The sequence below is a fragment of the Lepidochelys kempii genome, chromosome 2, assembly GCF_965140265.1.
Source record: "Lepidochelys kempii isolate rLepKem1 chromosome 2, rLepKem1.hap2, whole genome shotgun sequence".
NCBI lineage: Eukaryota > Metazoa > Chordata > Testudines > Cheloniidae > Lepidochelys > Lepidochelys kempii.
In genome coordinates this window covers 216816529-216833825 of record NC_133257.1, presented here as the reverse complement: position 1 = coordinate 216833825, position 17297 = coordinate 216816529, and the positions used below count along the sequence as shown (strand labels likewise).

Below are 17297 nucleotides of genomic sequence, written 5' to 3'. Positions count from 1 at the left end.
TGCAGTTCCAGACAGTGATTCAGGAATGTCGAAAAAACTCTGGAGCCCAACAAGGAGCAATGTGTGAAGAACAGTGGTGGCATGTGACATGCCAAAATCTGGCTAATAGGGAGTTTCATTTAACCAAGTTATGGAAGAGAGGGGTTGATAGGCAATGGGCTTGGCAGCTGTGGAAAGCAACCTAATTTCCCACCTCCCCCTTCCAGCAATGCAGGTAGCCAGTGAGCTTTTGCAAGTCGAGCCTTTCTACACAGCACACATCATGATAATTATTTTGACCCAGGCTATCAATGCAAACAGACACATTTTTAAAAAGTGAACAGATTATTTTTATTCATTTTCAAAATCAGTAGAATTTAGATTTTTGGCAGTTTGACCTGGTGCGAATCTCTTTGCCTACCTCTGTTAGCAGACTTTAGTTTTGTCACTGTGCAGCCTGGAGGCAAACAAAATGTAAGAATGAACTATGTTAAAGGATACCTCATTCATTTTCAACTTCTCCCAGGAATTTTTCTTTTACACCTTCTGAGAACATGTTCCCTTTCCCCTGCCGTAATCTTGTCCTGTTTGTTTTAATCAGGCAAAGATGCTAACCCACATGAGAGAAAGGCAGCCATGAAGACTGCCGAAGAATTCATACAACAAATGAACTACCCTGCCAACACCCAGGTGCAGTACGTTTGTGAGATAAATAATACAAGAGATTTTTTTTTAAAATATTGGTCAATTGTTTAAAGTGCATGTGGTGCTATTAATCAGTTTAGCCAATCATTTTTTAAGGTGGGGTGGTTAATTGATCAAAATAATTCTCATAACATTGCCTATAAATAGTGATGTGTGAATCTCCAAACGTTTGGTATACACAAGTATCCAAAAGTTTGGAGAGTCAGTGAAAGGGATCACTAATGTAGAAAGCTTCTGATTTATTCATTTGAAGTAAGATAGTTTGTACAAACCTTACTCATTCAATGCCTGGCTTCAGTTCCAGACCTCATTTTTTAGATTACCAAGAACAACAATAAGAAATTTATCTCATATGTGGAATGTCTCATAATAGAATCCTTGCTCTTCACTCTCTCCCCCATCACAACTTGTTGCCTGAAGGATCAGACTCGAAGTGGAGTCAGGCATCTTCATCCTTCCTTTTAGGAAAACTCCTCTGTGAAGAAACAGATCATGCAGCATGCCTTAAAAGCAGTCAGATTCAGGTCAGCCTCATCTCCGCCAGGAGCTTGCTCCACAGCTGCCAGATCTCTCCCCGGAGAGCTCTGTCCCTGGATCTGGCAAGATGGACCCTAGGTTCTGTCAGCCACTGTGCCCAGTTGATTATTGTAGCTATCTTCCTGATTTGTGCAACAAGGCCCACTCCATATAGGACTTTGTAAACTAGGAGTAGCTCTTTGAATTGGGTTTGGAAGTGGATAGCCAGCCAATATTTAGTGCTAAGAGCTGGTGTGATACATTCTTAATGCTCTGTCTTGATCAGTAGGTGGATTGCTCCATGCAGTACTAGCTTTAATTTCTGGATAGACTCTTTGGCTACCTGCAGATTGAGAACATTACCAGTAATCCTAAACTGGAGGTCTGAAAGGCATGGATCACCGTGGCCACATGTCATTTGAGAGGGTCTCAAAAGTGGCCACAAAAATTAGAACAATTTGCAACCAGTGGACCATCAGCCACCCAAAATATTCTACTTTGCTCCACTAAAGGGACAGTAGTAGTAACATACCGGCTTTCCCCTCCCCCATTTCTTCTTTACCTGCAGATTCAAGTGCTTCCAGAAGGAGGGGAAACTCCCATCTTCAAACAGTTCTTCAGAGACTGGAAGGATAAATATCAAAGCGAAGGCTTTGGGAAAGTCTATGTCACTGAGAGAGTGGCTAGAATTGAGCCGATTGAATTTGATGCTACCAAGTTACATGAATCTGCACAAATGGCTGCCCAACACAATATGATTGATGACGGTTCAGGGAAAGTGGAGGTAATTTTGTAATTTTAAAAAATTGAAATATAACATATATAATTTCAACTACCTACCATATATACTCAATCATAAGCTGGTTCATTTATAAGCTGACCCCCCCAAGATGGATAAGTAAAAATGGTAAAAACTGTATGACCCTTTCATAAGCCGACCCTATATTTCAGGGGTTGGCAAACTTTGGCTCCTGGCCCATCAGGGTAAGCAGCTGGTGGGTCAGGACTTTTTGTTTACCTGGAGCGTTCGCAGGCACAGAGCCCCTCAGCTCCCAGTGGCTGCAGTTTGCCATTCCCAGCCAATGGGAGCTGCGGGAAGTGGTGCCACTTCCCACAGCTCCCATTGGCTGGGAACGGAAAACTGCGGCCACAGAGAACTGAGGGGCTCCATGCCTGTGAATGCTCCAGGTAAACAAAATGACAATGTATTAGATATTCAATTCAATGATTTCACAGAGTTTAAAGTCATCAAATTTTGGTGTAGACCCGTTTATAAGCCGACCCCCGCTCTTTGATGCGTCACATTTTTACCAAAAATATTCGGCTTATGAACAAGTATATATGGTACATTCTCGTGTTACTTTTACTGGATAAGTTGTTATTTTGCAGGTTTAAACTGTTGAGTAGTTTGGTTGCAAAATCTGCAGCTTTACATCTCAAGAGCCTTTCGGTGGAGAGGGAATGAATCCCCGTGTCATCTATGTGCTGTACAGTTTGTTCTTCAGTAAAGTGCTTTGATGCCCATTAAAAATGCTATATCAGTCACTCTGTACAAAAGTAGAATTGCCACCTCTCTTACAAAATTAGGCTTGGCAGAATTTGATTTCTGTTTTTGTTTTTTTTTTTTAATAATTTGAATGGATATCACTGTTTCTTTTTAAGCATTTTAATTTTTTTTATCTATTTAAATTTTTAAAGTTGCACAGAATTATGGGGTTTGAGCACTTTTTTTCAATTTTTGTCTATTTAAATTGTCACAATTGCTGGAAATTATTGGGCGGGTCAGACAATCATTTAATGACAGTAGAAATTGAGATGGCTTGATAAACTATTAAAACACAAATTGTCACCACCACATATCAAAATGTACAACGTACATAGCTTTAAATTAAACTGTAATAAGTTCTCAAGCAGCATGTACCCTACTTTGCCTATCTGTAAATGTCAAGTATTATTGATGAAAACAGCTTCTTTTTTTTTTGACAGTTTGTGCGTATATGGTGAAATCAATGGTTATCGACATTTACCGATACAAATCTAATCCTTAAATCCTTCCCAGCCTCTATATAATGTATTTAAAAGAAATACTTTAAATATGACACTTATTCTAAAGTGACAGTTCTCCCTTCTCTCCACTTAGAAGCCTTCCAGTTAAAGAGTATGGGTGAAATCCCAGAAATCAAAAGTCAATGGGAATTTTACCCATTCACTCTATATCTGTAAGTCCTTCATACACCAGGTCTGTTCTCTGAACGCAGTCTTCAACTCAAGGCTAGAGAGCTCCTTCACAGAAGCAGAATGAGTGGGTTTCATTGCCCAGCCGTGGGGACTGGACTCAGAGAGGGCAAGATGGCATGATACGCACAGTGCAGGGTTCCACACATGACTGTAAACCCTCGAGTCCTTGCTCCCATGTTGAGGATACATTGGGGCAACACAGGATTATATTAGCCATTGGGCTGACATAACAGAGCAGCTCTGCAGCTTGTGGGGAGTATTCCTCTTGTTCCTTATGGGATTACTCTGTGCACTGCCTGCTGTTTGAGGTGGCCAGTGGGTCCCTGGGCTTAGCCCAGGTTGAATAGCGGTCTTAGCCTTTAGCAACTCAGGTCTCAAGCATTAATCATATGACATAGAATTGAAATATACAGGATCAAGTGGAGGATAATGTGTGCAGCAGTGGGTACTTGTCTGGAGTGCAGCATACCTTTTCCTTGTGGAATTCTATTTCATTAATGTGGTACCATTTACCTATGACATGAAGGAAAGGAATGTGAATGGATTAGTGTAAGTGACATTACATGATGTGACATCAAAATGTCAAGAGGAAAGCACAATATTTTCTAATTGACTTCCCGCTACAATTCATTTAGTTAGCAGTGCTGGGCCGAGTGCACTGCAAGATGGTTCAGTCTCTGTCATTTAGGATCACCTGATCTTTTCTGATGGCAGTTAGGTTAACATAGTATTTGGAGACAGAAAACAGGTGTTGCTCAAGAAGGTAACATAGTAAGTCATTTGACCACTTCCCCGATATTCAGCTTCAAGTCGAATGCTGATGAATTCCAATATTTTTCAGTGATGGCTTTGGTTTCCTAGGTCTGGCGTGTTGAAAGTAATGGCAGAATCCCTGTGGCATCTGAGACATATGGAGAATTTTTTGGCGGTGACTGCTACATTATACTTTATACTTATCCTAAAGGACAGATCATCTACACATGGTATGTTTGGTCCGCATTCAGCCCACGGATATTGTATTATTTGCTGGCTTTATGTGAGTTGTCCCACTGAAACCAGTGGGAAGACTAACATGTCACAAGGGTCCCAGGGTTGGGGAAGGGGTGGAGTAAGCACCACACTTAATTTTTATCAAACCTAGGCAGAGCCAGGAGTAGATGCAGGTCAGGATCTCAAGTGGGGGGTTAGAGAGACTCCCTTGCCCTGGCACAGCATACAGTAAAACAGCACCCCATGCCTAGCTAGACACACACAGACTCTCTGGCCTGAGCCAGTGCAAATCTCTCTCCTCCTCCCCAGTCATTCCAATCTGTCCGTGCACTCTGATACTGGCACCTGCATTGAGAGCCCAGACAGGTGGGTCTTGTAGCGTGGTCTCAGCTGTCCTGTCGGCTCCAGGCTGTGTACCTGTAAGAGTCCCCTTTTGGAAGCAGCTGGCTCCCCTGCAAGATGATACTAGTGTAAACTCTGCAGCCCTGTGCTCTGGGGGTGTCTCAGTCTCTGCCCCAGCTCCTTGCTACTGCTTCTCCTCTGCCATTCCTTTTGTTGTCTCCCTTAACCTTCCCAGGCTTGTTTCCCATCCCATTCCCTCCCCATCTGCTCTTTGGCTCAAACCCTCCCAGTGGTCTGCAGTTTAATTTTGTGTCCATGGTCTGGCATGGTGCTGCCCCCAGCCTGACAGGTCTGCACAGAGTACTAGGGACTGGTTGGGGGAAAGGGGGGAGAAAGGAAGGGAGGGGGAAAGTGGCTCTATCCAGTCCCACACCTGCATAAAGGCTGTAGGAGCTGACTTACTTATTGTGTGCTTTGCTTGAAATATATGTCCTGGATCATTTTGAAACTGGGCTTCAGCTTTGTTTCTTTCTTCTTCACTCTCAGGCAAGGGGCACATGCAACAAAAGATGAGCTGACTGCATCTGCATTCCTGACCGTTCAGCTTGATCGGTCACTAAATGGACAGGCTGTCCAGGTTTGTGTCTCTCTAAGGAATAAATGTGACCTAGTTTTCTTTTAAAAGAGGTGGCCAATCTTAGTAACACCCCGGACCACACAGACAACTTGTCTGGTGTATGGAGGCTACATCTGTATTGCACCTAAGTGAACATAAACAAACGTCCTCACAGAACCGTATTTTCTTCCCCCTGCAGCTTACTTTGGAGATTAAATGAAATTGCTTGTCATTTGAGTTCACCAGAAATAACAATGGTTGATTCGGACATCTTCCAGGCATCCCCCCTACTTCCTCAGTAATTCCACATATTCTCCCTTTCTTGTTGTGACATGGCTTGACGTAGCCTGTAAGCTTTGGAAGCAGGGAATTTGTCGTCTTCTACATTTGAAAAGCACCATAGACATTTACAACACTAACTGGCTGATTTGTATTTTTTTTCTCGTTGTTGCTACTTGTTAAAGAAGTTAAAGAAGGATGGGCTGGGATGAATGGACTATAGATTGGATAGAAAGTTGGCTAGATTGTCAGGCTCAACAGGTAGTGATCACTGGCTCCATGTCTAGTTGGCAGCCGGTATCAAGTGGAGTGCCCAAGGGTCTGTCCTCTGGCTTGTTTTGTTCAATATCTTCATAAATGATCTGGAGGATGGGTGTGGATTGCACCCTCTGCAAGTTTGCAGATGACACTAAACTGGGAGGAGAGGTAGATACGCCAGAGGACAGGGATAGGATACAGAGGGACCTAGACAAATTAGAGGATTGGGCCAAAAGAAATCTGATGAGGTTCAACAAGGACAAGTGTAGAGTCCTGCACTTAGGACAGAAGAATCCCAGGCACCCCTACAGACTAGGGACCGAACGGCTAGGCAGCAGTTCTGCAGAAAAGGTCCTAGGGGTTACAGTGGACGAGAAGCTGGATATGAGTCAACAGTGTGCCGTTGTTGCCAAGAAGGCCAATGGCATTTTGGGCTGTGTAAGTAGGGGCATTGCCAGCAGATCGAGGGACGTGATCGTTCCCCTCTATTCGACATTGGTGAGGCCTCATCTGGAGTACTGTGTCCACTTTTGGGCCCCGCACTACAAGAAGGATGTGGATAAATTGGAGAGAGTCCAGCGAAGGGCAACAAAAATGATTAGGGGTCTGGAACACATGACTTATGAGGAGAGGCTGAGGGAATTGGGATTGTTTAGTCTGCAGAAGAGAAGAATGAGGGGGGATTTGATAGCTGCTTTCAACTACCTGAGAGGTGGTTCCAAAGAGGATGGTTCTAGACTATTCTCAGTGGTAGAAGATGACAGGACAAGGAGTAATGGTCTCAAGTTGCAGTGGGGGAGGTTTAGGCTGGCTATTAGGAAAAACTTTTTCACTAGGAGGGTGGTGAAACACTGGAAAGCGTTACCTAGGGAGGTGGTGGAATCTGCTTCCTTAGAAGTTTTTAAGGTCAGGCTTGACAAAGCCATGGCTGGGATGATTTAGTTGGGGATTGGTCCTGCTTTGAGTAGGGGGTTGGACTAGATGACCTCCTGAGGTCCCTTCCAATCCTAATATTCTATGATTCTATGATACTCATAATCATCACCATTGTTTTTCTCACCATGCAGAGGGAAGCTGTGGAACACATTTTAGGACTCCGTTAATATATTGGATTTTTTCCCTCTGGAAACTGGTGATCAGATCACAAGTAAAAAAGAGTTCAGACTCTCCACAGTCCTTAATGAAAGGGCTTGTTTTCTATGCCCTTTAGTTTTTCACACCTGCTTTGTCAATGGCACAAATCACTTTGCAACAGAATTTTCCAGCATAAAGTCACAGAATTCCTCCTTCCTGCCCATGCCAGTCCATCTCTTTCGGCCATTTTAAACCTTTTCATCAGGCACCTGCCATTCTACTGGAGGTTTCCTTGCCCACTTTGACCCTTGCTGTTTAATAAGGGCATATGAGTGTTTCCCCCAGCCACCTTCATGCCATTTTTGAAGTTACTGAGAATGGCTAACCCTATGGAGCTGCTCTTTGTCAGACCTGATGACATGCTAGGGGCCAAATTGTGCCATTGAGGTACTGTTTTGCATTGATGGGATAAAGATTTACCACCACAGGCAGAGCACCATGAAGCATTCTCCTTCAGGGTCTGATTTGTTCTTGTCACTTGCACAGGAGGTAACTCATGTCTTTCCTCCCTTGTGCACAATCTGGCCCTATGGTAGTGCTCCCTTCTGCAGAAATGCAGGATGAGATCTCAGATACAAGTCCTTACCTGAAGGAATGTGGTGTGCAGGAGAGGACAAAGGTTGCTAAGAGGTGTGGCTGGGGCAAGACCAGTTCTGATGTGACCCACTGTTCCCCTGCTAAAAATACCTCCTGCTCCTCTGGCCTTCTCTCATTCCGTCCTGCCTTCCATCACCCACTGGTCCCACTCCCTACCGCAGAGGTAGCTGGGGGGCCAACTTCCTGCCACAGAGCCCAGAAACAGTTCTGTGCTGAAGAAGTGGCTAACAGGGAAGGTGTAGCAGATGGGAGCGTTAGACCTGCTGCCCACTGGGACAAGCCTTCACTTCCATATGGGTGATATGCAGCTCAGGAGGTGGGAGGGCTCTCCTTTGAAAGAGGGGATGGAGGAGGAGAAGGAGGAGGGCTAGGGAAAGAAGGGGGGGTTACGAGGCAGGGGATGAGAACAGTAAAATGTTTGACTCCCATCCCTAAAGTATAAGTGTGAAGGTCTGTCATTTTTATCAAGTTTATAACTAATTAGATTGCAGGGGATAGTTTTAAATGTTAAATCAATAGCAATTGATTATTGACATCATACTAAGTGAAGGTTAAAATCTCTTGGTGTAATTACTTAGTTGAAACCTTCCTAAATAAATGTTAAATAATTATTTTATAGTTAACTGAACTTTCTTTCATTAAGCTAAAAGAGTTCCATCTAATTGCAATGACTGTAATATTTAAAAGCTAATTACTTTCAGCATATATATGCTAAATCTTATTATGTAAAATGGTATTTAGCATAATTTGTAGCATTTTCCAGTGTAACCATCTTTTTAGACACTAGATGGCACTACAACCCAAATTACACCAAAGAGAGAGACTGAAACTTTCGTTACAGCCACATATTTCCTAACAGGTTTCAGAGTAGCAGCCAGGTTAGTCTGTATTCGCAAAAAGAAAAGGAGTACTTGTGGCACCTTAGAGACTAACCAATTTATTTGAGCATGAGCTTTCGTGAGCTACAGCTCACTTCATCATCTTTGGAGCAGATTTTTAAAGTGTGGCCTCTCTTTCGGCACCTGCGTATAATTGCCATGATTTTGCACAAATGGCGCGTGCAATTGATTTCATTCAGTTGTCTCACTCTCTGACTGCGCCTGCCCGTCTGGCAGTGAGACATCGAAATGGGATAGTGCCCACCATTGCTGCCACCTGCAACACTGTGGGAGCAAATGGAAGGCCAGGCTGAGGCTGGCCTGAAAAGGAGCCCTTTATCTCTGGGGTGATCAAAATGTTTCTCCAGTTTGTTAAAATGATTGCTTTGGGTTGGACTAGGGAGCCGGCACTCGGGGCGGGGGCAGCATGCGGAGCCTCCCTGGCCACCCATCCACATAGGGGCCACAAGGACCTGGAGGCCGCTTCCGGGAGCCATGTGGAACCAGAGCAGGCAGGGAGCCTGCCTTAGCCCTGGGCCCCTGCTACGCGGCCGACTGGACTTTTAACGGCCCAGTCGGCAGTGCCAACCGGAGCTACCAGGGTCCCTTTTCGACTGGGCATTCCAATTGAAACCCAGATGCCTGGCCTGCCAACCTTAGGTTGGACTGCAGTCCTACAATCCAGACAGAGTAAGGGGTTCACTGCCCCAGTTGGAGGATAGGAATACTGTCACAATCTGCTTCTTGCTTCCCCGTGCTCCTAGCTCTTTTGTTGGCACTGATTACTCCCACCTCTGCACCTGCTCTGATGCGCTCACTGATATGCCAAGGCTCTTCCCATTCCCCATCCTTGCCTGTCCTCTCCCCACTGGCAGAGGCTCTGCTCCTCCCCTGCTCAAGCTCGGGTGCTGTGGGTAGCCCACACAGGGTAATAAGGTGTCCCCTTGCTCCTTTGCGCTGGCTTGCAGCCACGCACCCTATCCAGCAGACAGTTCTCAGCCACACAGTGCATCAGCATGCAACCATCTCACAGAAGCTGCTCACCAACACTTCACAGGCTCTGCTCCTCCTAGAGTGCAAGTGTCAGGCTCCTCGGTGGCAGCCAGCTCTTCCTCATCTGCTTTTCCTCCAGCAGGCAGTGCTGAGCAGTTTGCTTCTTTGCTGCTGCCGGAGGCAGTGATCAGGGTTGTGCTGGGCTGGTATTGAGGCTCTTTCCCTCTCTCAGTTGAACATTCCCTTTTCTGGCCCTCTATTCCTTTTCTTGGATGAGGGAAAGCCATTTTCAGGGGGAAGAGAGGGAATCTGACATCTGGCCCAAAAGGCAGAGGACCCAGCTGGTAGGCTGATGTACCAGGGTTCAAAGCAGAAGGCTCGGGCCAAAAAACAGAGGTTAGCGAGCTCTGTTTCTATGTATGTTGCAGTCTCTGAGGAAATGTGTCAGACTTGCTCATGGGCATATAAGCTCCCTCTGCTGGCTAAACTGGTTGCTTTGCACATTCAGGACACCACGTAGAAGTAGGTGTTTCTGGCATCTGAAGTAATGAGTTTTCTTTCCCATGCCAGCTGTATCAAGTGGTGGTCTTTGCTGTTTTCTCTCCTCTCATCTCCCTCTTCTCTTCTGTAGTGCTCCTTTTTAAAGAAAGATTTTAGCCAATTCCCTGTTCCATCCCTTTACTTTTCACCTTTCTTCTCATTTATCCTCCATCATTCATTCCTCTGATGCATACAGTACTTGATATATATGTGGTATACTTCAAATCATGCTTAAAGTATGCTGCTCTTGTATACTGCAAGAGGGAAGGAAAACAGAAAAAAGTCTCTGGGCAGAATGTAGCCTTTAGTTGTCATCTTTTTGTTTCCTCCAGAGTGAAGAAATAGAGAATTCTGCTGTACAATAATAAATGTATGTTATTTTTATATTAAGATGCCCTGAAAATTAGAGGCATTTGCCAGTTCAGTTTTAAATACCATCTTTTCCCATATACACTAGCAGTTTATATTGTCAGCCTAGTTATCTATCGCCTGGTGGATTTATGCTCCCTTTTTCATCCTCATACAGACCTAGAAATAATGGTTATGATGAAAAACCCGTTTTTGCTACTTCGTTTAAATACAAATCCCCTAACCTTCAGAACTAGAGTCTTCCAGGAGAATTAAATGCCTACATAAAACCTCTGTACAGAGGCAATGTTTTTTTCAAAAAGGAACAGTTTTCTTATTAAAGTAAATGGCAACCATCAGAGTTTTAATCCCTTAGAAACTAAATGGACAAGTCCCAATCTCAATGTTCTGTAAGAAATATTAGTCTGTGTGTATGTGTTAGTATGAGTGACAAAACGGCTTATGAATGCTGCAACTACAGTGCCTCTGAAATAATGGGCGCTCAGCTCAGCGGAGACAGCTTGCCATTAGTAATTCTTCCGAACCTACTTACCCTGTTAGCTATCATCACCTTGGTCTTCAGTCATGCCAAAACTAATGTAAAATCCTTTAATTTCTTTTCCTTTATTTGTACAGATCCGGGTCTCCCAAGGAAAAGAACCTACACATTTGCTGAGTTTGTTCAAAGACAAACCACTCATTGTCTACAAGGATGGAACATCCAAGAAAGGAGGTCAGAAACCCCCTCCTTCCACGCGTCTCTTTCAAATTCGCAGGAACCTGGCTTCCATCACCAGGATTGTGGAGGTAAAAATCACCTGTTCAGTAAAATATTCCCCCTGTAACATAGTACAGCTGGAATGAGCACCAGAGTGGCAAGCGTGAGTTAAAATCACTTCTGTTTGATGGTTATAGTATGAGTAGGAACAGAGGAGCTCACATTCTGGATTGGATCAGAAGCCATTCCAGGTCTAATCCAGTATGACGTCTCTGACAGTGGCCAGTACTAGATTCTTCAGAGGAAGTTGCAAGAAACCCCATAGTGGATAATTAAAGAATAAGCTGAGCATATGGAAAGTTTCTTGCTAACCAGGACACAGACCTAAAGAAGAGCTCTATGTAAACTGGAAAACTCATCTCTCTCACCAGTAGAAGTTGGTCCAATAAAAGATATTACCAAATCCACCTTGTCTTCCTAAGCCTGGGCAGCTAGTTAAAATTCTTCTCTCAGGCCAATTATCAGTTTCAAGTGAGATGTTACCAGTACGTCTACGCTGGAGCTGGAGGTGTAATTTTCAGTTTGAGTAGCATATGCGTGCCAATTTTGATTAAACAAGTGCACTAAAAAGAGCAGCTGCAGCAGGTCAGGCTAGCTGTCCAAGTACAAAAGTAGGGTCTTGGATAAGATCATACTTGGGTGGCTAGCCTTTGCCACAGTGGCTACACTGCTATTTTTAGTGCATTAGCTGGATAAAAACTAGTGTTCTTATGTCTGCCTGGGATGGAAGTTACACCTGCAGCTCCAGTGTAGATGTGCCCCAAGCTAGTGCAGTGTAAATCTAGAGAAACACCACAGCAGAAAGTGCAGTTCCTTTGGATTTACACCAGTATTACAGCTTTACATCAGTGTGCAGACAGGTGAATGTGTGAGTTATTTAAAAATCAGAAGAATGAAACAATCTCATTCTTGCTCTAGGTTGATGTTGATGCAACTTCATTGAACTCCAATGATGTTTTTGTTTTGAAACTGCCAACAAACTCCAGCTACACCTGGGTCGGAAAAGGAGCAAGCAGAGAAGAGGAAAAAGGAGCTCAATATGTAGCCAGGATTCTGAAATGTCAAACCGCTAGGATTGCAGAAGGCCAGGAACCAGGTTAGTTCTGGGCGATCTGGCTGCTCAGTGGGATGGAGGGTGCACAATACCAGACAGAATTGGGTCCCAAATGTGCATACAAATGGGTTTTTTGAAAATACACACTTTTGTGGACAAACCGGATACACTCCCCTTTCTTTGAAAATCTGGCTGTATTTTGCAATAAGGATATTTGTCCAGGATCTGAGCTGATTTACAAGTGGTGCTATCTATAGAAGTCAACTGAGTTGCAGTGGATGCAACAGAATTTAGCCCTTTACACATACTGAATGACTAAAACAAATAGAGAGAGAGAGCAAGGTGTGATTACATGTAATCACATGAATATCTGCATTGGCTTTTATAAACATTGGGAAGAACAGAACTATTAAAGAAAAACATACACATTATGGGCTGGGCAAAGGGAATATTGTTTGGGGATTTTTGAAACAATATCCATCCAGTTAAAGAAGAAAACATAAAACTCAATGCCAAGTAGATTATATCATGTATATTCCAGAGGAATTCTGGACAGCCCTTGGAGGTAAGAAGAAATACCAGACTTCAGCACAGCTGCTAACTGAGTCTGAAGACCACCCTCCTCGTCTCTATGGCTGTTCCAATAAGACTGGCAGGTTTATTGTAAGTATATGATGGATACTTTCCCCTCTGTTAGTTCTGTACTTTGACATATTGGGCAGCAATAGACACTAAATGAAACACCACCTGAGGCCTCCATTGACCCAGCATGGTACCTTTGTGAATTGTTAGTCTACTATTCCAATACTTATTAAGCAGCACAAGATAAAAATGGTGTAGAGTGTCTGGGCTAGTCCTGTAGGGTTACAAACCGGTGACTGCTGGAGGGAAATAAAAGTTCAAGACTATTTAATTTTCATTTTGTTATATGCAGATCAATGCGGTGGGAGAAAAAAACGTTTGATGGAAAAGATGAATGTGTCAAAATTAGACTTGCACATTAGTAGGTTTATTTAAGAATTCAAAATCATGGCCTACACTACTGCTCTCTGTAGAGGTGTTGATGGTGGTGGCATCTGGAAAGCTAGAGGGGATGAGCGGTGCTCTGAAGACATAGGGCAGATGCAGACATGAATGCCTTAGGAAGTTCTGGGGAGAGCCCTGCTTCTGAAGGAAGTAGCCTATACTCCTACTAATGTCTGCTACCTGCAACTAGAAGGTGCACTGATGGGTAAGGCCTTGACTAAACCTTCCTAGCCATGTTTTCATGGAGCCCTGGAGAATTGCCAGATATGCCAGCTGAGCCCACAGCCAGTTGTTCAAGAAAATGTTAGGTCTATATCGTCCCTGGGTCCATCAAGTGTGTGCTAGTAGTGGTGGGGAAAGGGAAGGTTCCTTGAACCCTCATTAACCCATAGTGCCGGAAGCAGCCGGATGTTTTTCTGTAATTGTGCCTTTAAGGTGCTGAGTATTGAGGGAGGTGAGGAGGCAAGCTTCCCCAGCAGGCACTTCCAGAGCTGGTGTATGTGACTGAGGCGCATGGACGCAGGGAGCTCTGAGAGCACGGGCACTGCCCCACACTTGGAAAGGAGGCACTCTCTCTTGGGCGAACGCTGCTGACGAGCCTGAAGGGAGTGGAGCTTCTCCCTACTCATGCCCATTGCGGAAAGCTCCCATCCAATTTAAAAGAGATGGAACCAGTAAGGTTCTTAGAAAAGGACTAAGATCTTATAAAATGTAATGGAGAAGTATATCTTTCCTGCAGCCTTTTCAAACCCTCCCATGGAAATCCACAGAGGAATAGAATTTGCTATAAAGATCTACAAGATGGTTTTTAAAAAAACCCCTATATCCAAAGTTATCACCATCTATTAAATTCCATAGGACCTGGCCTCACTTTAGTGCTCACCTTCCCATGTCTTTGCACTCAGGACAGCACAAGGAGCTGATCATTCCCAGCTCCTGCACATGCTCACAAAAGAGGGGAGGGAGAGAAGGTTCTTTGCACCTTCTGCCCTCTCCTCACCTCAGCATTGCCCCAGGGCCAAGCACAGACAAGCCTTGCAATCACATCAAACAAAGGCAGCCTGACCACTAGCTGAACTATTACCTATCCTACTTGATACAAACCAGAATGGAACTGTTTTCCTACTTGCTTTTAACACATCTGAAGAAGTTAGCCTCTGATTCTCTTGAGTCCCAACCCTGAATTCCTTAGTCAAACCAAAGATCCCATTTTTTTTAAGTCAGTGGGAGTTTTGCCATTTCAGGACTGAGTCCATGGACTGCACATCAGAACTATCACCTTCCTTCTCTTAATTGGTGTTGTAGTAAATGTTAATGCCCATGAACATACGAGCTGAAAGTTTGGCTCTGTCCAGGCATTTAGTGTAGGTAGGCAGTAAGCGGATTTCCTTGCCCCCGTCCGCCAGTGCATCTCAGTCCCAATTTACACAACTCACTGCTACTATTTGAAATCTGTGCCTCTCCTGAGCACAGACAATTGTGCCAAATTGAAAGATGGGTTTATGATGTGGCCAGATGTCTGATTTGCTCCCACCAGTCTACTGCATTTCACTCATAGATCAAAATAGGTTTTGAACCTGCTTCTGCAGAAGAAAAGAAAAAAAGCAAATGCATGACTGTTTTTAGAGTAATCCCTTTTAAAAGTCTCATCTTTGTCCAAACTCAAGCATGATGGAAAATCTTGAATGGAACTACAATACCAATTTTATTATCCATTTTAGATTGAGGAGGTCCCAGGAGAATTCACTCAGGATGATTTAGCTGAAGATGATGTCATGTTGTTAGATACTTGGGAGCAGGTAAGCTATGTACTTAACAATGCTTTATGTGGTGACAAAAAGGATTTACTGCTAGCAACAATTTATGGATGGACAACCAGCGAGAAGACAGTAAGAGAATTATCATAAAGAGGAGAGGGGTGAAGATAATTACATACCAAAAGTACCATGTTGTGAGGCTAGAAGGAATTTCGCTTTCTTGAAATTATAACTGAGGAAGAAAATAGAGCTATTTGACATGCAAGTATGAATATCCACTACATTTTCAAACCATCATGCAAGATTATAGTTGCATTTCCCCTTAATGCTAATGGAAGCCGCTTGATTATAAGCGACCACAGTACACTGCAAGTCAGCCCAACAATGTTTTGGACAATTCTGTTTAATGTCTTCACAATTTGTGTACAAAAACTTTTCCAAAACTTCAGAAGCCTCCAGAAGACCATAGCAGTATGTGGCAGAAAAAGCACATGAGTAGAGAATGGGCCAAATCATAGGCTTCTGCTGAGCACCTTTGCAAACTGGTCTTCTTCAGGGGAACTTCACAGGGATTGGAGAAAACAGAAGCTTGCTCCTTTCCCCCAGCTTGTGGGAGACCAGCACAGTTGCTCAGCAGCTATTACTACAGCTGAAGGGCAGCATCCATCCAAAGCAAATGGGTTTGGCTTTTAGATCCATCATGCCCCTCCACCCTAACCCCCATCCACACTGCTCTACAAAGGGTTGTTATGGCTTTTTCACAGTATATAGGGAGTGAGGAATCGCCTGCTTTGCAGAACCAGGGCTGGATTTGGCCCAACAAACATAAACACTAAAGATGTTTCTCATATTTTTTTTATCACACGCTGAAAAAGTCTGGTTTCAGAGTAGCAGCCATGTTAGTCTGTATCCACAAAAAGAAAAGGAGTACTTGTGGCACCTTAGAGACTAACAAATTTATTTGAGCACAAGCTTTCGTGAGCAACAGCTCACTTATTACTAGTAACACATGCAGAACACACTGCCCTGGTTTGTGATCTATACAAGCTGGGGGGGGGGAGCGGATTTCAGCATGGGTTATAAATAATGAGCCTGATTCCCCTGTTCCTTCCATCTGTGCAAAGTAAGGGTACAGTGCTACCCAGAATTCTGTTTGATTGTGGTTTTCACCCATCCTGCATGACTGCACAAGGCACAAAGCCGAGGAAAATCAGGCCCAACATTTTTAGCTTAACCTGGAAACGTGTGCGGTGCCAACCACTAGGACAAAGCTGTGAAAAGAGAAGGTCTAACAAATGTCCCTGGAATTTAGCATTGGACTTGCAAAAGTCCAGGATGTGGAGGTATTTTGAAGCATAGAACCGTGTCTGTAGAAAACTTGTGTCTTTATGTATGATGGGCAAGATTCTGATCTCCTTTACACTAGTGTAACTCTGGAGTCACTGCATTGATGCCTGCTTTTTCTCCGAATGGAGACAATGCAATTATTCTAGATTTCAATGGTGTAAATAAGATCAGAATCTGAGCCAATCCCCATAACAATATGACAACTAAACTTTTAAATCTTCTATTTACAGGTATTTGTCTGGATTGGTAAAGATGCTAATGAAATTGAGCGAAATGAATCTGTGAAATCTGGTAAGAAATGTGTTTGACAAAATGCTGAATGAAATGGATTCAGTGGTGATTAAAAATGAATGAAAGAGGAGATGTGAAATGGTCAGCACTCTAATTATACTAAGCATGGTGTTTAAAAGAGTTAGTGAGCTTGAGTAGCAATTACCTCTGAAGATTCCATGATTAGGTTATTCCCTCTTTATGTACCATTTTAAACAATGCAACAGTCACCAAAAACTCAACTCTATTCTTCTTAAATGTAACTTTCCATAAAGAATGAAATTCATCAACATGGTGTTAATAGGCACAAAATATCGTTAAAAAGTATAAAGGACCCGTGTCTGTAGCTGCTCCATGTACAGAACCTGCCCTGGAAGTTTTGTATGTGGAGTGACTATAGAATTTGACCCTAAACTATTTATAGCCAGAGAAATAGATAAAGCTTCCAAGTCTGCTCATTGTTGCCCTTCTCTAATTCTGTCATATGGGCTAAATTCTGCTCTCAGAATTTACATGGGTGCAAATCTGTTGTGTGCCTAAACTACTTGAGCACAGTAGTCTGAAATCCAATTTTTTTTAAATGTCCCTCTATTGTAAAACATGTGCCAGCAGTGATGTGAATTAACGCATCTGAGCTATCATACCAAGATTT

At 43.5% G+C, this 17297-nt stretch overlaps 1 protein-coding gene across 1 annotated transcript in view; it reads left to right on the top strand.

The window, feature by feature from the left end:
- SCIN (scinderin) overlaps window positions 1-17297 on the top strand; it is a 96465-nt gene that overhangs the window by 76212 nt on the left and 2956 nt on the right. The window contains exons 7-15 of the mRNA XM_073333825.1: window positions 581-669; window positions 1769-1984; window positions 4300-4421; window positions 5317-5407; window positions 11050-11220; window positions 12110-12287; window positions 12787-12908; window positions 14993-15070; window positions 16606-16666. Coding sequence (XP_073189926.1) covers window positions 581-669; window positions 1769-1984; window positions 4300-4421; window positions 5317-5407; window positions 11050-11220; window positions 12110-12287; window positions 12787-12908; window positions 14993-15070; window positions 16606-16666 — 1128 coding nt within the window. The remainder of the gene's footprint in view (window positions 1-580; window positions 670-1768; window positions 1985-4299; window positions 4422-5316; window positions 5408-11049; window positions 11221-12109; window positions 12288-12786; window positions 12909-14992; window positions 15071-16605; window positions 16667-17297) is intronic.